General features: G+C 38.7%; 1 gene segment (V, D, J or C); it reads left to right on the forward strand.

The window, feature by feature from the left end:
* The first annotated feature begins 9,245 nt into the window (after positions 1-9,245).
* On the forward strand, positions 9,246-10,069 carry LOC143661345 (immunoglobulin kappa variable 4-1-like). The segment is given in 2 exon segments: positions 9,246-9,340; positions 9,524-10,069. Coding segments are annotated over 2 exon segments (465 nt in total).
* Positions 10,070-23,471: the final 13,402 nt, after the last annotated feature.

Genomic DNA, 23,471 nt, shown 5'->3' on the forward strand with positions numbered 1-23,471 from the left:
ATTCTGTCAAACACAGTACCAATACAGTGCTGGGTACTTTGAGAGTATTATTTTTCATATGTTACTATAAATCCATGAAATTATATGTATGATAAATATATACATAATTTTCAATTTTTTGTTACAAAACATGGCAGTGACAGTTGCATAAAGCACACACACATACACATTTTGTATTAACAACAACCTAGCAGTCACCAAGATCTCACCATGACTGGCACATTTCTGCCTCACATCCTACTCAAATCCACTATTCCCTTACCAGCCGTAACCCTCCCTTCTTGATTTCTCTGAATCTCATAGAATCACTTCCTTGATTCACATTTTTGAATTCCAGATAGACAGCACTAAGCCATATTGTTTTGCTTGTTGTGGAACTCTATATAAATAGAATCATCATCCACACATTATTTTGTTGCTAGCATTTTTCACTCAATATTTATAGAACATCTGAGAGACACAGCTCAGACAGGAACAGTCAACATAGTCTCCCGTCTCAACACATGCTGACTTCAGGCACTGGAGTGATTTGTCAGACACAGCCAAAGGCAGGTGCATGAGTACTTGCCCTGGGTGGCTAAAGACAAATGGATCTGGAAACTGCCAATACTGTATGTACTCTATACCTTTTCTGAACAATAGCCCATTAATTTATTCTAGAATTTCACTGTTCTCACCCAGTTCTTTGCTCCCTTTCTGAGAGCTCCTCTCTTGCCCTAAAGAGGCAGGTAGACAAATTAATCAGTGTCCAGGCAGCTGTCCCCTACCTATCTGCAGATTCTTTCCCCTTTAATGGATCCATAGCTTGGGGACGGTAACCTAAGCAACCCCAAAATACACTAAGGGCAGCAGTGCAATGAGCACCAATGCACACCAGCCAGTAATGGAGCCTTTCCAATGGTGCTAGCCACATGAGACAGCTGATAACTAAGCCATGAGCAACTGAAAGTATTCCCTCCTAGCTCTGTTAAGCAACATCTAGTTGCCCTCCTCTGAGATATGCATCACCACAAGGAAACAAAGTGTGGACAAGCTGTTTTTTATTTGTTGGCGTAATCAATGCATCTGTGTGAATTGTTCATTCTGATTGCAGGAGTCCGAGGGGAACCTGTGAAGACTGAGTCTCCAGTCCCCCTGGCTGACTCACCAGGTCTGAGGGTCACCATATCCTGCAAGTACAGCCTTAGTATTTTTCCAGTTGCAACCACAGGAACCAGCGTCTTACCAGCATGTCTTAGTTTGCAAGCTTCCAGAATGGGATACACCAGACCTGGAGCAGATTTTAAAAAGTGGAATTTAAGAAGTTAAAGTTCTACAGTTCTAAACCTATAAAAATAACCAAATCAAAGCCTCCATGGAAAGATACCTTCATTCAAGGAAGGCTGATTGGTCAGAAACATCTCTGTCAGCTGGGTAGTCACATGGCTGGCATCTGCTGGTCCCTGGTTCCTGGGCTGCATTGCTTTTAGCCTCTGTCCTTGTGGTTGCTACTGACTTTGTTTCTCCTGGGATGGCTTTCATCTCTTGGATTTCCTTTGCTCTCCCTAGGTTCTGGCTTGCTTAACATCTCATGGTGACATCTGCTAGCCTTCAAGCATCTCCAAATATCTATTTGTCTGTTCTCCAAGTGTCAGCATCTCTGTTAGTCTTGGGTTGTTGGCTCATAGGCTTTGGCCATTTCTGACTCTCTCCAAAATGTTTCCTCTATTAAAGGACTCTAGTAAAATAATCAAGACCCACCTGAAATGTGAGGAGTCACATCTCCATCTAATCAACAGGTGACACCCACATTTGCCCCATCTATGCAGTGATAACCTAATGAAACGATTCCAACCTGCAATATAGAATCAGGATTAATAGAAATGGCTGCTCCCACAAGATTGGGTCAGGATTAAAACATGGCTTTTCTGGGGTCCATAATACTTTCAGACTGGCACACAGCAGAATCCAGGACAGTTCCCTAACTGCTAAGCACCTTAGCATCCACAGGGCTTCTGGCCTCCTTGGACTCTTGGCAGTTCATCAAAACAGATTTCCCTCTCAGCATCAACACACTCCAGGCTGAAGATGGGCAGATTACTTCTGTCAGTAGTAGAATTACTTTCCCTCCATTACAATTCACTGTTGAATACAACCTCCTCCTCTGTGCGGTTTGTCAGTGAGTCTCTTATGATATAGATGTTCCTCCTACGCACAGCCCTAGAAATACCTACTCCTCTATCTTCCTTGGAGATTGCCTCTTGATTTATTTTCAAGAAGGTTTTTTAGGATCAAGGGGATATTTAGGGGTCTTATCTCTTTAATCCCTTCTTGTCATGGCAGCTGTGGGATAATGCAGTAAGTACCTGTCTTTTGGTTTCCTATTGCTCTTGTTACAACTCTCACAAGCATTAGAAATGTCTCATTTACAGCTCTGCAAAACATTAGAGTAAAGTGGATCTCACTCAGCTAAAATCCTGGTGTGGCAGTGTCTCTTTGTGGTAGCCTCAAGGAAGAATCTGTTTCTTGACCTTTCCAACTTGTAGAAACCTCCCAATACCCTGGCCAGTGCCCCCCTTCAATGGTCTTCATAGTAATCAATACTTCATCTCCCATACCCTGCTTCTCTTGTCACATGTTTCTGTGACCACAGTCCTGACAGGTTGTTTCCCCTTAAGGGCTGTTATGGTTTCACAGGGGCACTCAGATATTCAAAGATAATTCCCTATCTCTGCATCCATATACTTCATATTTTCAAAGTCCTTACATTGTCAGGACCATTGTCAGTTCTATAGAGATGGATGCACATGACTGAAGCAAGCAAAATGCATGCAGCCCTGACTTGTTTGAGATGAATTAATATTAAATTTTCTTATTTTAGTTCTTTCTCAATCTCCTTTTCTTCCACCATTCCCTGCCATTTTCTCCCTATCAAAGGTTTTCAAGATATAATCCCGGCCACTTCAGTTTCAAATTTCCACCACGGACTCTTGATTGCCTCCTGTCCTCCCTCCCTACTGGACCCTCTTTCCCCCCAGGCCTTTCTGCTCATAGTTTTCTTTGTAATTCTTTATACTCCTGCCTCAGTTTCTTTGCTCAGTTCTGTCATTTTCTAAAAAGAAAAGAAAGCAAAACCAAAAAGATGAAATGTCATTTATCTCATCCACACTTCTTCAAATGACCTTTCACTAATTCTCTAAACCTAAGTAGCCACTGTAATGTTTTAGAGCTTTTATGAACCCCTAAAATGTCATGTTCTTTTAATCCATTCTTGTGGGGATATACCTATTGTGGGTTGGACCTTTTGGTTAAGATACTTCATTTGAGATGTGACCGACTCCATTCAAGGTGGGTGTTATTCCTTCATTGGAATCATTTATGAGAAGGTAAAACACAGGTGTGCCAGTTTGAGTCTATCATGGATCCCAGAAGAGCCATGTCCTTTAATACTCATTCAATATTTTTGGATGAGTGTTTTTTATTATTATTAATATTATTCCTATGGTGATGTGCCTCCACGTGTTCAAGGTGGGTTGCTTACTGGAGCCCTTTAAGAGGGAACCGCTTTGCAAAAAACTTTAGAGCCCACACAGCCAGAGACCTTTGGAGATGAAGAAGGAAACACCTCCAGGGCACCTTCATGAAACAGCATTGCCATGCTGCACAAGTGCCTCTTTCTTCTCAGTCTAATACATCTTCAATTTTTATCAAAATATAACTACATCCTCCAACCTCAGAGTGCTCTTGTTTCTAGCTAACATTTCTGTTGCCATACTGTCTTGAACACACAGTACCGTGGTGCTTTTCCACTTACCCCTCCTCACAGTGAATTCAGCCATGGATTTTTAATTTCTACATCTAAAAGTCATGTTTTAGTCATTCGTCAGTTTGTCAATACTTTTTATTGTGATAACTATGATAATTATTAATACCTGTGATATGTTTTCAGATACCTTATTAATCCTCACATAAACCTAATGCAATGAATTTTATTGCTATCCCCAATGTTGCTGGGAGCTGCTTTTATGTTGTCTAGTTGGCTTGTAAATACCCAGTCACCGACTGGTGAGACAGGCTACAAAACAAAGTCCTTAGATTTTGCTAAAATGCAGATTCACAAATCCCAATTCTTGGAATTTGGAACTGTTCATATTGTAGCTAAAGAGTCATATTTTCAAAGGTTCCCACCTGATTTTGATACACAGCTCATCTGGGAAACAGTGACAGTCCTTACAGATGATGTGTCCTTCTGTCATTTACACTTTGTGAATGAATTCATTCCTACCACAGTTAACTTTTTTCTTCATGCCATTCTGAAAAGTGCTGTTTTTATCAGTTTACTGAGAGTGCTGTCCAGCTGGGCATCTGTCTCAGTTTTTAAAATGTTTTCTTAAAGTGTCACTAATCCCTGCCTTTTAAAAACCATATCAGATATAAAGACATTTTATTTGTTAATGTTTTCCTCTCAGCCTCTGATACAATTAGTTTATGGGTCCCAGTGTGGTTAGGAGATCAGTCCATCAAAGTAGCAGCTCAGTCTGAGAGAGACCTGTGAGAACCTTCTTCCACCCCTGGTCCTTTCCCTTTTCATTGTGGGGCAACCAGATCCTCCTGGTTGGTGCATCTGTCCCTGCAGCCTCTTGGCACCCTCCCAGTTGTGTTTTGCTCTGTGCTGTGCACTCCTCAGTGCACGAAGTGGCCAGGTGCATTCAGTAGCTGCGTTGTTAATGTTAGAAATTGCCAGTTACTTATTTGAAGAATACTTGTTGGAGAAAGGCTCAAGAGTCCAACTGTAAAACTGTAAAACTTTGCAAATAATAGAGGGCAGTTTGTTATCTTACTACAGTGATTCCTATGTCAGCTTGGCCAGGTGATGATGCCCAGTTGTCTGGTTAAGCAAAGACTGTCCTATCTGTTTCTGTGAGGATGTTATATGGATTTAAATCATGAGCAAGTTGGTTGCATCCATGTCTGCAATGGCTGAGGGGAGTGTCTTCTGCAATGAGCGATGCTTACCTTAATAATAGAAAACTTCTAAAGAGAATTCAGAGGAGAGAAACTCCCTTTCCACTTCAAACAGCCATCCTTTCCTGGAGAATTCTCTGAGGACCTTCAATGGAGCTGCCAGCTGACACCCTGCCTGCAGATTTTGGACTCTAACGTCTATATAGTTGGGATACACTTTTATAAATCTCATATTTAGAGGTATCTTCTGTTGATTCTGTTTCTCTAGAGAACCATGACTAATACATAAGCATGGCCATGTTTCCCCTTAAACTTGTAGGTGAGAATATTTTGCATGGCTCTGTTTTCATTCCTGCCATTGGCTTCCCAGGAATCTATGATATTTTCTGACTTCCATGTCACATGGTGACTTTCTTCTGTCTGTCCATCTGAGTTAAATTTCCTCTTCTTAGGAGGCTATCAATCATATTAGGTAAAGGCTCACCATAGTCCTTTTTTGGCCTTACCTTATCCAACATCTTCAGGAATCTTATTTCCACACCTGATCACATTCAGGGGATTTGGCTTTAGGACTTGAACATATGTTTTTGTATCATACAAGTCCAGAACACTGGGTTAGTGGAAAATGCTGGAAATTGGAAATTAGTTGGTGGTCAATATTTGAGGGTTATAGAGACAGAGCAGTGCTGCCATAGAAGAAATAGGGAACAGTGAAAAGACTTGCTAAGGTGGTTTTCTCATCTTGTGCATGGTACAAATCAGTGACTCTTTATTTTGTAGTTTGGAATAGTTTCCTCTTTCCCAAGAAATCATTTCTGGCAGCAGTAAGATAAACAAAATTGAAAGGGCATCCTTCACAAACTACTAACTTCTGATTTTTTTCTCAACCAGTAGGAAATAATAAATGTGTGACATCAAAAGAGTTGGCTGATATTGACTGTGTGCTATGATATTGACCTCATGAAAGCAATAACGCATGAATCTGTTCAACAACATAAGCATCCAATTCAGATATAAGTATTGATGTTAAGAGCACTAGTCCCCAAAACAATTTACCGTGTGTAGCTGCTGAAGGTGAATTTATGTGCCACTATGAATTGTGAGCTTTCATTTAGATAAATAAAGGTTCTTATAAAATAATTTTGCTCATTTTGATTCTCTGTTTTCCTGAGTGGAAAAACAAAATGATAGCTTTTATGGCTTGTTCCATTAGTAGAAGAATAATTTTGAAGATAATTAAATAATGCTATTTTTATATCAGTAACCTCATGTTTCAAATAGAAAATCAATTTATTTCTATGATTATTTATTTTTTCTCATGCAATTTTTGACACCTTAAAAAGGTTTGGAGATTCATTCTGTTGGTGGTGAAATATCTTATATTACAGTTGACCATTGTTAACTAAGTTAAAGTCCTCAATCTTTTTGTGAAGTTGACAAAAATGTGGTAAAGTAAAACTACTGGGGCAAAAATAATTTTATCCCTATGACCATGTGGCCATGGACACATTTAGGAAATTGTTGTGGGAGAAAGAGCACAGAAATCATTTCATCTCACATAAGGAGCCAAATGTTAAGCATCTCATCTTCACCATAAATGTAGTGCAAAGAACATTTCTTGTATCTAGATTTAGGGCCCATCTTTTAATGTGTGGTCCATTTTTATCTGTATCTGCTTTCTACTGTTTCATAATGAATTATTGGGCAGAAACATATTAGCTCAGAGTTCTGTAGATCTAAGTCCCTACATAGGTGTTCAGTTTTTCCCTTGGGTTTTTGCAAGGCAAAAATTAAGTGTCTGTTGGGCTATGTTCTTTCCAGAATTTGGTGCCCACTTCCAATCCCACATAGTTGTCATGGCATAATCTGTTCATTGCAGTGTATATTTGAGGTCCCTCTTTCTTTGCTAGCTCAGCTCTAAGAAGCTGCCCTTAGTCCTTGTCATTGCCCCCTCCATTCCAGATTCAGCTTCAGAGAATCTTCCACTCATTGGATGCCTCTCATATTTTGAATCTTTCAGGCATCACACTCTCTGACCTCTCCATTCAGAACAAGCACTTATTGATAAGCTCAGGCTCTCTCTGCTAATCTCCGTAAGTAAATGAATTTCTTTTATCTGAACAACCCCTCCAAACAGAATATAAATTAGTGTTGCATTGAAGAGTTGAGAGAGGTATGTATATATCAGCAGCACAGAAATTTTAATACCATTGTAGAATTCTATATAGTATATTATCCTACTCTATTATTTACCAAATAACAATTGACTCAAATTATATATTTGGTCTTAGGTTGTGTTTGGAGAGTTTCACTGTCAAAAAGCATCATGCAGCAGTAAGAAAAAGTGACATGCTGAAGCACATGAAAAGATGCATGAGCTTTGAGTACATAATGCTGAATGAAATTAGCTAACACAATAAAATAGATACTGTATGACTCCACATTTATGACCAAAAAGTAGGTATAATGGGAGGCTTATAATACAGAACATAGGGGACTGAGAGGTATGTAGAAGCTAGAGATGGGTGAACCATTAGGTAATGGTGTTGAACTCCAATGTAAGGGAATAGGTAGGAGCAAAGGTGATTCTCTAGTGGGTCTATCAGTAATATTACCATATTGAAGATGAACAAGATTGAAACAGGTGGTATAGACCTACGTGTCATGCTGATTCACACTAGAAATATGAATTAGCTCTTGCAAGAATTACTTCAAAGATTTGATTCTTGTATAAGTGTGTTTAAATCTGGGGTAGAGGGGGAAACCTGTTATTGCATGCTGTGAAGTTCAAAAAGAAACCATCAGCACTACCACAGCAACAGCAGAGGTAAATAATGGGGTGAGGGAGAAGAGTTAAGAGGAGGTTTAGATTTCTTATTTGGCAAGGGCATGTTTATTAGTTTTCTTTCTCATGGGAACAATGAAATTATCTAAAGAGAATGTTGGTTGACTGTGGACTTTGGGCTCTACATGAGGTCTGATGAATGTAGGTGGCTGAAGGATGCAGTGACTGAGAATTAGATTGACAAATGATGGTGTATACTTCTGAGTGATGGCTGTGCTGCTACAATAAGGAACAAAGTCATGAGGCATTCAATGGTGTAAATGAACACGTGGGACATTTGGTGAGGCAAAATAAGCTAGAAACAAAAGAACAACAATGGTATGGTCACCTTTAGAAAATGCTTATAAGAAAAACAGGGGCCTAGACTGTAAGCTTTTGGAGCATCTGCATTATGTCTGGAGTGCTGATATTATTTCTGGATTTTGAGATTATATGTATATATATATACATATATATAATCTGATATTTAGAGATAAGAGTGAAGCCAATCATGTTGGGGTTAAAATAATTCAGAACACAGGAGTAAGGAAGACAGGGTCTATATTTTAGAACCACACATACTCTTTGAGAAACAGGATAGGAGGGGCTGCAGAAATGTCCTTTGTTTATTGTCTGTTTCTCCCAGAAAAATGAAAGTTTAAGAGGTCAGGGGTTCTGTTTCATTTATTCATAATCAAATTTCCTAGGCCTAGAAATGTTCATATTATTATTGTATAATTCTGTAAATTTTTTTTTTGGTATGAGTAAATAAAGAACCTGTTCTGAGTCTTTGGGAACTGAAGCTATTTTACTAATTACCACTAGGTGGGGTGGTTGCCCCTTAGGCTGTGAATCTCTTAGGATTTGAGAAACTCATAGACCTAATGGGCAGTGCCAAGGGTAACTTGTAAGTATCTGGTGACTCATTTTCAGAGACATTATTTGGGTTGAGAGCAGTATCAGAGTTCTGGGTGTGGGCATATTGAGGTGACTTTGAGCTGTCAAAGAGGAACTTTGAATACATATTTAAAATTCAATATAAGCTGAGATAAATGCATAATTTGTGCACTACATCTTCATTCTACAACATGATATGAATATATTCCACATAGTTCATGGCACCATATTTAAAAAGTTCAATTCAGTTCAGATACTTTACACTGACTGACACATATATTCTATTACAAAATTAATTTAAGTAATACAAGGTGATTGTAAGTAGTCTGAAGCATAAAGTAGATAATAAAATATTCTAAATTTCATAATTTCACTCAAGTTTGTTGAAAATTATAGTGTTCAGTTGATTTCTGGGATGTTTGCAGGGCTACACTCACATTTCCTGTGGTAATGTTATTTTTGTGACACTTTTTTTCCATTATCTGTCTTTACAGCTTTCTGCACAGCACATTTCCATTTGTACCCTGTGCTGATTTGCATAGACTCCTGGGGCAGCTGCTGCTGCACAGACTCTATTAATGGGGATTCCCTGGAGATGGGCCTGAGTGCACCAGACGGTGAGCAAGATGCTGTCACAGTCCCAACTCCTCATCCTCCTGGGGCTCTGGGTCTCAGGTGAGAGCTTCAGAAGAGCAATGTCTTTATAAAGCTGGAGAGATGGTTTTCACATGCAGAGTATATGGACTATTCCATCTCAAACAGATCCGATTATATATGATAAATGAGGAAACCTACATTTGGGTATATATTTTATATACTTGTGATTTCTTGTATGATCTTGTTTTTTTCTGTCTGCAGGTGCCAGTGGGGACATCGTGATGACCCAGTCTCCAGTCTCTGTGGCTGTGACTCCAGGGGAGACAGTCACCATGAGCTGCAAGACCAGCCAGACTATTTTGGGTAGCTCCAGCAAGAAGGACCACTTAAACTGGTACCAGCAGAAACCAGGACAGTCTCCCAAACTTCTCATCTCCTATGCGTCCACACGGGCATCCGGGGTCCCTGAACGATTCAGTGGCAGTGGGTCTGGGACAGATTTCTCTCTCACCATCAGTGGAGCCCAGGCTGAAGATGTGGCCACTTATTACTGTCAGCAACATTACAGCTCTCCTCCCACAGTGCTTCAGCCTCGAACACAAACCTCCTCTCCCAGCTGTGGGGTACTGAGTCCTGCAGCAGCAGCCGCTCCCCTTCCTCCTGCCTCTTCATATTGAAACTTTCTGTCTAGTAGTTAGTCTTCCTGTCCTACTTTTTCTGTCAATGAACTCTGTCTTTCCTTCAAACCTTCCTTGTCCTTGTTACTGAAGCAGTTATACTCTACCTCCTTTCTAATTGCCCTTTTCCTTCACTCTTTCTCTTTCCTTTACTCATTCATTGAAAGGCAATTCTGTAGTTCTAACCAATTGATTTTAAAATCTTTCCTTGGAGGTATCTGAGCCTGCCTGGAGCCTGTAAGGGCAGAGAGACAGGAGGAAGGAGAAAAGGAGCTGCCAGATTAGGAGTCTCTCAAGGGGGAAATATAAGGGAGAATTCCCGGTACATTGGTATTTAGAATAGTTAGGATCTGAATGTGCCACATTTTTATCTATTCCCTGCAGTTCAAGTTGTCCTTCTCTGTGCTCCCTAGTGTGAAGGTGGTGAGGAGGGAGTTGGTGTGAAAGGGGCACGAAGGAGTGAGGCTGGCATTTTGGTCAAGAGATGGGAACAGTCTTTGTCAACAATGAGACATTGTTTTCATATGTGACAGCACTAGGTGTCTACCTAGTTTCTTTCCCCTGGGTATTTATTTCATGCTAACATATTTATGCTTTCATTAAAGCTAGAATGCTTTACATCATTGCATTAAATAATCGATTATTCTATTTTAATGTTATATTTCTGAGTGAATTTGTTATGGTTAGGACTTTTCTTCATTGATTTCTTTCTTCATTTTTAATTTATTAAATAAATTCTTATTGAGAGTCTATTATATGTCAAATATACTTCTGGGTATTTGCTTTATAATAATGGCAATAAGCAATTAAAAATAAGTCTGTCTCTCAAGGTTTAAGTTTGAAGGGGTAGCTGATATTGATGAAAGAAAATCAGGAACTGCAAAATTTGATGTAAAATATGCATGTTTGAGGTCAATAAGGAAGTACCTTCTATGTCTGTGTGTGTTTGTGTGTTTAGCTTAGTGCAGTGGAAATGTGTTTTTGTATGTGCGTGTGTGCGTCTGTGTGTTTTTTATCCTTTAAGGCAGGGTCACATTGCATTCTTTTTCCACATGAGTATCCCTTTATTGCAGCATCACTTGTTGAATTTTTTTTTTTAGCTTTTTTGTTTGTATTGGAAAGTGCATGGACTAGGTATCAAATCTGGGCCTGTCACACAGTAAGCAAGAATTCAACCATTGAGCTACAATTGCACCCCAGGTTACATAGGGTTTTTTATTATTTAGTTTTAGTTTTTAATTTCATATTTTTATTTACAAAAACAAACAATATACTTAGAACCACCAAGAATGGACACTTTAGTTAGTTTAACCATAGGTAAATTTAAATAAAGTGTCCCACTTAAAGGAGGATTTTAAGCAGCCAGATGGCATGACCAAATTTTCCTTTCAAAAAGATCACTCTGGTTTTAGTGAAGTGAACTTATTTTTTAAAAAGAATGTCCAGAATATATGTTAGAAAACCAGTTAGGAAGTTATTTCAGGAATCCAGGAGAGAGATGTTGGTGGGTTGTTCTGAAGTCATTACAATGGAGTTAGGAGGAAGTGGATGTGCTGGGGAATATGTGGTTGTAAGATTGACAGGAGGTGGATGTGAGTGCTGAGGTAGTGTTGCCGAGGATGACTTCACTGGTTTTAGTTGAGACAACAGGAGGTGAGCTGCTCCTTCCCTTGGGTGGTATTGGGTGGGGTTGGCTTGTGTGGAGGTGTAAAGATCATGAGGTAGGTTCCACAGATACTGAGGTAGAAGTGCCATAGAGACACACAGGAATGTTGAATTTAGAACTCAGAAGAGAATTTTGAACTGACAATATAAATAAATTAGAACAATATATAACTGTTCTATAAACCAACATGTTTATTGATAGAAATAAACCTCTCCTAGATTCAGCTTGTTTTTATTTTTTAATTTATAGAACAAATGTTAACTGACCAAATACTCTGTCAAACCAGTGCCATTTGAGGATATTATTTTTCATATGTGTCAACAAATGTGTGAAATTCTATGTATTCTAAATATATATTAAATATTTAGAGTTTAATTTTAAAATATCTCAAGGAAAATTTCAAAATCACATGCATCTACACACTTTTGATTAACAACAACCTAGTTGCACCAAGATCTCACCATGACCGGACACATTCCTGCCCCACATCCTAATGAAATCCACTCCCCCCTTACCAACCACAACCCTTCCTTCATGATTTTTCTGAATCTCATAATAACCACTTCCTTCACATTTTGAAATTCCACATACACATCACAAAACTGTATAGTTCGGCTCGTTATGGAATTTTATACAAATGGAATCATCCTACGCACATTATTTTGTTGCTAGCATTTTTCATTCAATATTTATAGAACTTTTATTCTGTTGTATGCATCTACAATTTATTCACTTCCATTGCTGAATAGAAGTTCACTGTGTGAATCCACCAAAATTTATCAAATCAACTCTTTTTTTAAACTATTTTCTTCACACACCATACATTCCATGGCCTTGAGTGTCCTTTTGATGAGACCACTGTGGACTCCAGGTCTGTTGTCTGCATCTGTGTCTCCACTCCCCCTGCACAACTGCACTCTGCCCCTACCTGTGGTTCTCCTGAGTGCCACCCATGCCTGGAGGATTCCTTCCTGTTGCCAGAGACTGCAGGCCAGCTCTGGCCTGTGCAATCCAGAGACCTTCCCTGCCATTTAGAGGATTGAAAGAACACCTTCTCCAAGAAGGTCTAAAAGCCAGTCTTGGGGACTGTCCCCCACTTCCCTGTTTTTCTCTCAGGGATATATCCTCTGCTCAGATGCCATGTGATGTTCTCTCACATCTCAAAGTTGCTTCTCTGTCACAGTTTAACAATTCTTTATATTAGACTTCCCTTTACCAAACAGTTGAGTCTCTTCCAGGATTTATCAGGCTTTGTTTGGGACCCAGTGCTTCAAGTATTTTGAATGTGGTAGTGAGTTTATTTTATCTGTGGAACATTCTGTCTGGTAGGAGCTTACTTGTATTTTTCAGAAGTGGAACATAGACATGAAATTACTATTTGTAAAATGTATGGACATCTTTAAATCATGTTTTATTATGGATCTAGAGCTCAATAGTCTGAAAGTCAGAGAAAACATTTTGAGAGTGCTCAGTGTTTTGAAATGTTTTCATGTTTGTTTGCTGTCCCTGCCCAAGATATTTTTTAATTTTTATTTTTTAGCACAGACAGGCACTGGGAATCAAACCCAGGTCCCTCGTATTGTAGGTGAGAACTCTGCCTACTGAGCCACTGTGGCCCGCAATGTGATCATTTTTTATGTGGTTCCATGTGTGCCATGAAATGAATGCGTAAATCTGTTCATGTTTTCATAACTTTTCTGCTGTTTTTCAGATTTTCTTATTTTTATTAAATTTTACTGGTTGTTTGTCAAAGCTGAAATTGGGGATCAGTTAAACCACTTTTACCGTTGTGTGTTTATGCTTTTCCTCTCTACAATTGTTCACCTTTTGCTCTCTGCCTATTAAAGTTTGGTTATTAGATGGGTAAAATTTAGTGTTGCTACATTTTAATGGCGAACTGAAACATCTATCACCATGAAGTGAAGTGTTTTCCCCAGTAATGATTTTTGTTTTAAATCATATGCATTTTTGATATTATTATAACCATCCTATTTTTTAGTTAATGTTGCAATTTTATGAACGTAGAGTTTATGTAAATAATTTATATTTGTATATATAATTATGTGTATATTATTTATATAAATAAAAAATAAATTATAATTATATCATAATTATATGTAAATAAATAAATCAATACATATAATTTTCCATTCTTTTACTTTCAATCTTTCTTTAGCTTTACAATTCCTTAATGTGTCCCCTTTTAATGACTAAGATTCTGGTTATGTGTGATTCAAAATGTGATGAACTTTACATTTTAGTTGAATAAGAAATGTTGCCTTCTTTTTTAGGGCATTATATATAATGGCGTTTAATTCTTTTAATGGTTACTCAATAAATTCAATCACACATTACAATATTAGTGACCAAAATCAATTAAAATCTTTGCAGTGGTGTGAAACTGATGTGCACCACAGAAAAGTGACTCTTTAATCCTGATTAAATATGGTTTGGTGGGGTCTTTAGACTAAGTTGTGTCCATGGAGATGTGACCCAGCCACTGTGGGTGGGGCCTTGTGAACAGGTGGTTTCCTTGAGGAGGTGTCTCCACCCATTACAGGCAGGGTTTCTTACTGGAGTCCTTAAAGAGAGAACCATTTTTGAAAAAGCTTCAGAGCTGATACAGGTGACAGAGTTGTCAGAGTCAACAGGAGACACAAATATTTCTAGATGCAGAAAGAAAATGCCTCCAGGGAGATCATTTGAAATGAGGTGCTAAAGGATCAGCAGATTCCAGACACACCTGATAGAGGTGCGCGGAACCCATCAGCTTTCCTTGAGTCAAGATATCTTTCTCTGGATGCCTTTGTTTGCACATTTTTATACTTTTAGAATGTAAATTTAGAAATTAATGAATTGCCTTTTTAAGAGCCATTCCATTTCTAGTATATTGCATTCTGGCAGTATTTAACAACTGAATACAATCTTCAACTGTCCTTATGGCTAAAGCAATATCCTTAGATTAGATAGTCAGAATTTTACTGAAATTCTGTTTATTTCCCAAATTTTGACAGTTATTTTAAGTACATTACTTTTCCTTTATCTTTCACTAAATATCAGTGTTACTGTTTATGTAATTAATGTGCATTTTTATTACCCATATTTATCACTTTCTGCTTATCTTTGTTCCTGAACATGCCACAGTGGAGATATTCTATCAGCATAAAGATCCTTTGGAAATTCCCTGGGAAGTTGCTGATAGTAATGATGCTTTCATTGGTAGTCAAGAAATCTCCTGAGATTGTCTTTATTCTTGAGGGATAGTTTTACACTTAGAACTCTAGACATGTAGATATTTTCTTCCAACTCTGAAGATATCTTATTGTCTTTTGAATTCATTGGCGTTACCAAAAAAGACAGCTCTCTTAGTATGTTTTGAATGGTATGTGAAAGTTCTTTGGGTGAAAAGACCCAAATGCAGGTTGCCAGCCAGCTGCTGTTTCACATTTCTTCTGAACTAATCCCTTGAGAAGCATTTGAATTTCTAGTCTGGTAATATTTCTGCTTACAGATTTAATTTCTTCCTATCCATGTTTTGTTTAACCTTGTAGGTCATTAGGAAAACCATTTCTGGTCCCTCTGTCCTGTCTCCAATTCTGCTGTCTCCCCAGGGTGTCCTGCTGAAGCTCAGAGGGGGTAGGGCCAAACAGGTGTCACCCTCTGAGTGGCTGACCTGCTGTGCAAGGCTCCCAGACCCCATGCACTTGAGAGCAGCCCTCTACCATTCTGACAAGATGTGGTGCTCAACCAAGCCCAGCCCCGCAGCCTGGGTGTCTCACCTTTCTACAGCAGGGTGGAAGCTCTTTATGGGTCTTCAGCAGAGCCCAAACAAGGTGCTCGGGTCACTAGTATTTTCCCATGAGATCCTTAACCACTGAGCATCAAGGATTGGACCCTTTAAACCCATGGAGTAGGGGAGGCAAGTGACCACAGTGCAGACAGCAGCAACATAAGGGTCTCAGATCTTAGTGGACATTTGTCCAAGTGGGGCCTTATTATCCCAGCAGGAATATTCCCCTCTGTAAGGGCTCTGGCCCAGAAAAATTCCCCTCACCTAGGGGTGATGTGAAACCCTTGGAGAAATTCTAGGAGACACAGCTCAGACAGGACAGTCGACATAGTCCCCAGTCTCATTGCCATCTGCAGGCATTGGGGTGATGTGTCAGCACAGCCAAAGGCAGGGCCAGGAGGACTTGCTCTGGGTGGTCTGAGGACAATGGATCTGGGACCTGCTCCTACTTTGCATCCTCTATATCTTTTCAGAACTAAGTCCAATTAATTTACACTGAATTTGCAATGGTCTCACCCTGTCTTTGCTCCATTTCCGGGACCTCCCTCTTGCTGTACAGAGGTAGATAGACAAATTACTCAGTGTCCAGGGAGCTTTTCCATGCCTCTCTGCAGAATATTGGCCTTTTAATGGATCCACAGCTTGGGGATGGTACCTAAGTAACCCCAAAAAACACCGAGGGCAGCAGTGCAAGGCAGCACCAATGCACACCAGCCAGTAATGAGGCCTCCCAAATGGTGCTAGCCACTGGGACAGCTGATAACTAAGCCAAGAGCACCTGCATGCATTCCCACCTGGGTTTGTTAATCAGGATCAAATCACCCTGCTTCCCAGGCCAGTTGTTTTGGATGATATTTGGAAGTTCTTTGGGTGATAATGAAGAAGCACAGTTAGCTAGCCAGACTTGAGTGCAGAAAAGGACAGCTGTATTGACTTAAAGAACATGGAGGAGGAAAGGGGAGAATAAAGGTGGTTGAGGATCCCAAGCTTACCTAAACTTGGCCCCTATGGAGGTGAGGGTAACTGTCATGGAAGGGCCATGGATTCTCACTTTTATCTTGCCACTTTTATTTTGTCTCAGAGAGGGAAGTAAGGCTTTAACCACAGACACTGGAGATTACAAGTTTCAGACTATACAGAGCAACAATGGATGTGGTCAAGGCCAGGCCTTTTGGAGAAACTGAATACAGATTCTGATCATCCAAAGCCTGGGCAGTTACAGGCCTTCTCATAATTATAAGGCTTGAGACGGCAAAGGGCTGTCTAGAAAAGGAGCAGCAGGGGCCATTCAGAGAAGCTGAGGGCAGCTCTTACCACCCAGTCCATATGGAGCTGCAGGCTGAGAACCAGGGTACAAGGAAGGCAGGGCTAGCTGGGGTGGTCACTCATAAGAAGTGCTTATCCCTAGGCAAAAATGATAGACTACCAAATATTACTTCTTTATGCCACTTTAAAGGATCGCTGCACTGTAGGTATCTGATTTTATGTATGACTGCGTGTTTTCCTTTTCATCTTCGATATTCTGCAGATTTCTGAGATGTGTCTCATTGTGGATAACTATTGACTATTGACTACTTTGGCTTTGGTTTGATGGCACTTGAGTTTGTGAATTGGTTTCTTCCACCAGTTCTGGGTAATTCTCAATCATTATTTGTTCAAATATGCATGTGTCCATTATCTGCCTTCCTCCGATGTATATTAGTTCTCTCTGTGCATTTCCCTGTATCATTTCCAAATTTTTATTTCCCAGTATTGTATTTTTGAAAAGTTTCTTCTGCCCTGGCTTCTAGTTCTGTAAATTTTCTACTACTGTCAATTGCCTCCATTCAGTTTTCAATTTTGGTTTTACTTATACAAGATCTAGGAACTTTGATTTGGTTATGTTTGAGAGTATAAGGTCATCATTAAAATTTAGCTTTCTATATATTATCATATTGTTATTCATTCATTTAAATAAACTCTGTGATAGTTTCAAATCTGCAGTATAAGGAGAAATGCTGTTGTCAATTCACTTATGATTCATGCTGTGCATGTGCCTTCAGAATTTCTCACCTGGATGGGCTCTGGGCTCTCACTGCCATGACCTTTGAATGGATCTGGAATCAAGGCACGTATTTGCAGTGCCCTTAAGATGTTTTCAGAACAGTGCTCCTTTTCAGATAACGAATTTTATTAAGGAGATATACACATTCAATATGAGGTTCTTATTTAGATTGTCCTGTATTGTTGATTGCTGCTTTTGTAACAAGAGAATGCTATCCATTTTGAATACATATTTACTTTAAAATTAATTATCGCAAATTCCATTTTTGAAATTGGTTACTACATGTTTCATGGTCAATAAGTCACATTTTCTCTGATGATTTTTTTGGCATTTAACATTACATACTTCCACAACCAACAATGCAATTTTCTTGTATGAATCCTACCTGCTTTGCACAGTCCCTTCTGGCACTGCACAGCTGCTCACAGGTTTCCAGTCAGGCTTTGTGCCTTGGTGATGTGAAAAGAGCTGTAATTGGCAGGGCAAAAGAACTGATCATGTCACACACTATCTCTTTCTGATTTTGCTGTTCTGGGTCTCTTGTTGAAGGTGTAAAAGGAGCTCAATCACACAAGATTTGAAATTTTCTAGATTAGGAAAATCTACTTCAGCTGCACATAGAAATAGCTGTAATTTCCTGAACCATTACAGCCAATGTTGAATGTAATAGGCCTCTGAGATAAGTATAATCAGAAGGAAGCGAAGAGTGGACTAGCATTTTTAAAATTTTTTTATTAATTAATGGAAAAAAAAGAAATTAACCCAACATTTAGAAATCATACCATTATACATATGCAATCAGCAATTCTTAACATCATCACATAGATGCATGATCATCGTTTCTTAGTACATTTGCATCGGTTTAGAAGAACTAGTGACACACCAGACAAAGATATAGAATGTTAATATAGAGAAAAGAAATAAAAGTAATAATAATAGTAATAAAAAAACAAAAAAAACAAAAACAAACAAGCAAAACCTATAGCTCAGATGCAGCTTCATTCAGTGTTTTAACATGATTACTTTAGGGACTAGCATTTTTTTATTTTGTTGGCATAATCTGTGCATCTGTGCTAATGGTTCATTCTGATTGCAGGTGACCCATGGGAACTTGTGAAGTCTGAGTCTCCAGACTCCCTGGCTCTGTGGCATGTCTGAGGTTAAACATAAGTGCCATGGTGAGTACCAGTATTTTATCCAGTCTCAACCCCAAGAACTTCTTAGCCTAGTCCCAGCATGTGTTAGTTTGCAAGACCCCAGAATGAGATATACCAGAACTAGAATGGCTTTTTAAAAAGAGAATTTAAAAAGTTACAATTTTACAGTTCTAAACCATAAAAAAGTCCAACCTAAGGTCTCCAAGAAAAGATACCTTAGTTCAAGGAAGGCTGATGGATCAGGAACACATCTGTCCACTTGGCTGTCACATGGCTGGCATCTGCTGGGCTCCATTGCTTTTAGTATCTCTTCCTGTGATAAAGGGGGGCATTCTCACTGATTTCTTTCCAAGAAGGTTTTCAGGGTCTAGAAAATAGTTAGGGGATGTGGTCTCTTTATTCCCTTTTAGTGATGGTCACTGTGGGAAAATGCAGTAAAGATCTCTGTTTTCATTTCCTATTGCTCCTTTAAATTTCCCACAAATGTTAGAAATGCCTCATTTGCAGTTCTGCCAATCATTAGAGGAAAATGGATCTCAGTCAGCTAAAATCAGTGTGTTGCAGTGTCCCATTATGATAACTCAGGGGAGAAGCTCTTCCTTGCCCTTTCTAGTTTATAGAGACCCCCAAATTCCCTGGATGTTGCTCCCCTTCACTGTTCTTCATAGTAATCAACACTTCATCTCCTGACCCTGCTTCTGTTGTTACATGTTTTTCTGAACACAGTTCTAAGAGTTTTTTTCCTTTTAAAGGCTCATATGTTTTCACAGGGGTACCCAGATAATCCAGGGTATTTCCCCATCTTAGCATCTGTGTGCTTCATGACATTTTCAAAATCATTTTTGCCACATTTGGTAGCAGCATACAGTCCCCTCTTCAGAGATTATTAATATAACTCCTTAATCTTTTTTGCTCCTTACATCATCAGTTCCATTGTCAGCACATTCTATCCAGATGGATGCACATGATTGAAGCAAGCAGAGCCCATGCAGCACTGACTGGTTAGAGGTGCAGCAAGATTTATACATTGATGAATCAATATTAAACTTTCCTTTTCTAATTCTTTCTCAATCCCCTACTCTTCCACTGTTCTGTCATTTTATTCCACATCAAAGGCTTTTTAAGATATAATCCTCACCACTTCAGGTTAACAATCCCCACCACTGACTCTGTCATGCTTCTCACCCTCCCTCCTTCCAGGAACGTCTTTCTAGCCAAGACTTTCTGCTCATCACTTTCTGACCATAGTTCTCTGTAGTCAGACTCAGTTTCTTTGCTCAATTCTGCTTTTTCTCTAAAAACAAAAGAAAGCAAATCCAAAATGATGGAAAGTCATTTCTCTCATTCACACTGCTTCTATAGACCTTTCTCTAATTCTGTAAACAATAGTATCCACAGGTGCTGTTTTAGAGATGCTATGTAACCCAATAAAGGCCATGTTCTTTTACTTCATTCTTGTGGGTTAGGTCTACTGTGCTTTGGACTTTTCATTTGAATATTTCATTTGAGAGGAGATGCAGCTCATTCAAGGTGCATCTTATTTCTTCATTGGAGTCCTTTATGAGAGGTCAAAAGTTAGATGTGCCAGTTTGAGTCTGTCATGGACCCCAGAAAAGCCATGTGCTTTAATCCTCATTCAGCATTGTTGGATGGGAGCTGTTGGATTGTTCACATAGAGATGTGTCTCCAACCGTTCAATGTGGCTTTCTTACTGGAGCCCTTTAAGAAGGAACTATATTGGAAAACCTTTTAGAACCAATACAGCCAGAGACATTTGGAGATGTAGAAGGAAGATACACTGATGGGAGCTTCATGAAACAAGAAGCCTGGAGAGAAAGCTAGCAGATGTGGCCATGTGTGCCTTTCCAGTTGGGAGAGAAACTCAGCTGTCATTGATCTTCCTAAACCAAGGTACCTTTCCCTGGATGACTTAGATTGGACACTGCTATAAGCTTGCTGTAATTTGAACATTTTCACAGCCTTAAAACATGTAAAGTTGCACCTAATGGTTAGCTCCCCTTTGAAAAAGTTGTTCTGTTTCTGGTACATCATATTCCAATAGCTTGTAATCTAGACAGCAGGTAAAGGAACAGAACAGAGGGAGAAATACCAGATTTGGACATTTTCATGGCCTTGGAACTGTAAATTTTAAGCAAATTGTACCTGAGATGAAACTCAATCTATTTCTGGTATATGGCACTCTGGTGTCTTTAGGAAACCAAAATACAATAAATGAGTTTACATTGATCCCTAAAGTATGAAATTTATTTTGTGCTGTTCTGTCCCTTGCTTGCTCTGGGAACTTAGTTATTTTACTGCTCTATGTCTAGTTTTCACATGCATCCAATGGCTGAAATAATTGCATCTATTTTGTAGGAATGTCATGAGGCAAAATAAGCCAATCCTTGTAAATGCTTCAAGCAATTCTTTGCACCTGGACCATACGTGGGCACTGCCATCATTTCCATGCTGCACAAGTGCCTCTTTCCACTCTACTATATCTTTAATTTTTATCAAAATATAAATTAATCCTCCAAACTCAGAGTCCTCTGGTTACTGCCTAACATTTTTGTTGCCATATGTTGCTTGAACAGTGGACACCATGGTGTTTTTCCACTCACTGCACCTCACAGGGAAATCAGCCATGGATTTTCACTTTCTGTATTGAAAAGTCATGCTTCAATCATTAGCCAGGTTTTCAATACTTTAATATTTAGATAATTATGATAACAGCTAATATGTATGCTATGTTTCAAATACCTCCTTTAATATTCATTTAAATCAGATGAAATAATGTTTTCTTGTTTTCCCTGATGTTGCTGGGAACTGTTTATGTGCTGCAGAGTTGGTTTTTAAATGCCTGTTTACTGACTGGTGAGACTGGCTATGAAAACAAAATCTTTAGCTTTTACTTAAATGCAAATACACAAATCACAATTCTGGGAATTTGGAACTGTTTGTATTGTACCTAAACAGTCATATTTTCAATACTTCCAATCTGATTCTAATATGCAGCTCATCTTGGAAACAATGACATTCCTTGTAGAAGATGTGTCCTTGTGTGTCATTTACACACAAGGATGAAGTTTTTGCTAAATAAGGTAACTGTTGTCTTTATAACATTCTGAAACAGTGCTGTCTATATACTGTTACTGAGATGACTGTCCAGGTGAGCATGTTTCAGTTTTTTAAAAATTTTCTCTTAAAGTGTCACTAATCACTCAGTTTGGAGAAATCATGAGGCATTTAAAAACACTTTATGCACTAATATTTAACTGTCTGCCTCTGACACAATTAGTTTGTGAATCCAAGTGCAGTGAAGACATGACTCTCTAAAATTCAGCTCAGTCTGAGAGAGACCTGTAATAATATTTCTTTTGTTCCTGACCATTTCCCTTTTCATCTTGGGACAGCCAAATCCTTCTGCTTGATGTGTCTGTCCCTGCAGCCTCTTGGCACACTGTCCACATGTACTTTGGTCTGTGCTGTGCATGGCTCGGTCCACAAAGTGGCCAGTTGCACTCAGTGGGTTCAGTATTAATGTTGGAAATTATCAGTTATTTATTTGAAAAACTATACTTTTGAAAAAATACTCAGGAGTCCTACTGTACAACTTTGCAAGTAAGAGAGGACAGTTTATTTTTTACTACAGTGGTTTTTTTTCTTCCATTTAGTGTAAGTGTACATAGTAACAATATTGTTTCATGAGAGTTTGTTTTTAGATTTTATGGCACTTAGGGTGCAATACAGTAAACCAATAAAAGTGAGAGCTAAACATCAAATCACATGCTGAATTTTTCTTTCTCAATAAGTACAAGGTGATACATGTGTAATATACATAAAACACTTGCTGCTTTTTACCATATATATGTCTTGGGCTGAACACATGAAACCTAGAAGTCATTCATTCCTGAAAAGATGTTTACACCCATGTCTTAAGGAAAGATTTATTTCAACAACATGGATTCCAACAGCAATTTGCCATTTTTATCTCCTGAAGAGTTAAATATCACTCTGAAGCATGATTTTTCCTTAGATACAGTGAGAATTCTTCTAAATTTGTATTCCTTATCTTTGATTCCACGTTTTCTTGGCCAAATATGAAATTTAAAGTGACACATCTTTTGCTTGGCTTCATTAGCAGAATAATAATTTTGCAAACAGTATAATAGTGACTATTTTATATGAATGAACTCACATGACACAAAAGAATATATTTTGTTTCCAATAATGTATTGAATTTTCTTCATCAAATTTATAGTATCAAAGAAAAACTTCTGGAAAAGATCATATAAACAGACAGGAAAAGAAGAAATTAAACAAGAATTCCAGTCATGACTTACCTTTCAAATTCCAAAATTGCATTCTGGAATATTTGGGCAGACAATTCAATTACATCCTACTTCACTTTTGTTGAATGCAAAACATTGGGCACCACAAGATTGTTGCCACATCTGAATTCATTCATTTTCTTAATGTCCACCCTAGTGGGAGTGAGAATCATCCCTTCATTTGATGCTGCAGAGGTTCTGGTTCCCAAGGAAATATTTTAGGAAAGAGTTTGCACAAGACACAAAGATCTAGCATTTAATTGCATTAAAGCTCTCTTTAGACATGAACCTCTGAGATAACCTTGGTGTCGCCCAGAGGGACACTTACCCAGGTTTGAGAGGGTGGCTCTGGGTGATGCATACTGGGCAAAAGGGTCCAATAAGGTGAGGAAAATCAAGTGTCAAAGAAGCATATTTTGCAAATACTGTCAGGTCTCACTTGCAAGGAAAGAGACTGAATGTCTAAAACAGTAGCTACAATGTCACTCCAGATGGGGTCTCACTTTTAGGAAGGGTTACCTTACATTATGTCATTTATGACAGA

Source organism: Tamandua tetradactyla, chromosome 17 (genome assembly GCF_023851605.1).
Source record: "Tamandua tetradactyla isolate mTamTet1 chromosome 17, mTamTet1.pri, whole genome shotgun sequence".
Classification (NCBI taxonomy): Eukaryota; Metazoa; Chordata; class Mammalia; order Pilosa; family Myrmecophagidae; genus Tamandua; species Tamandua tetradactyla.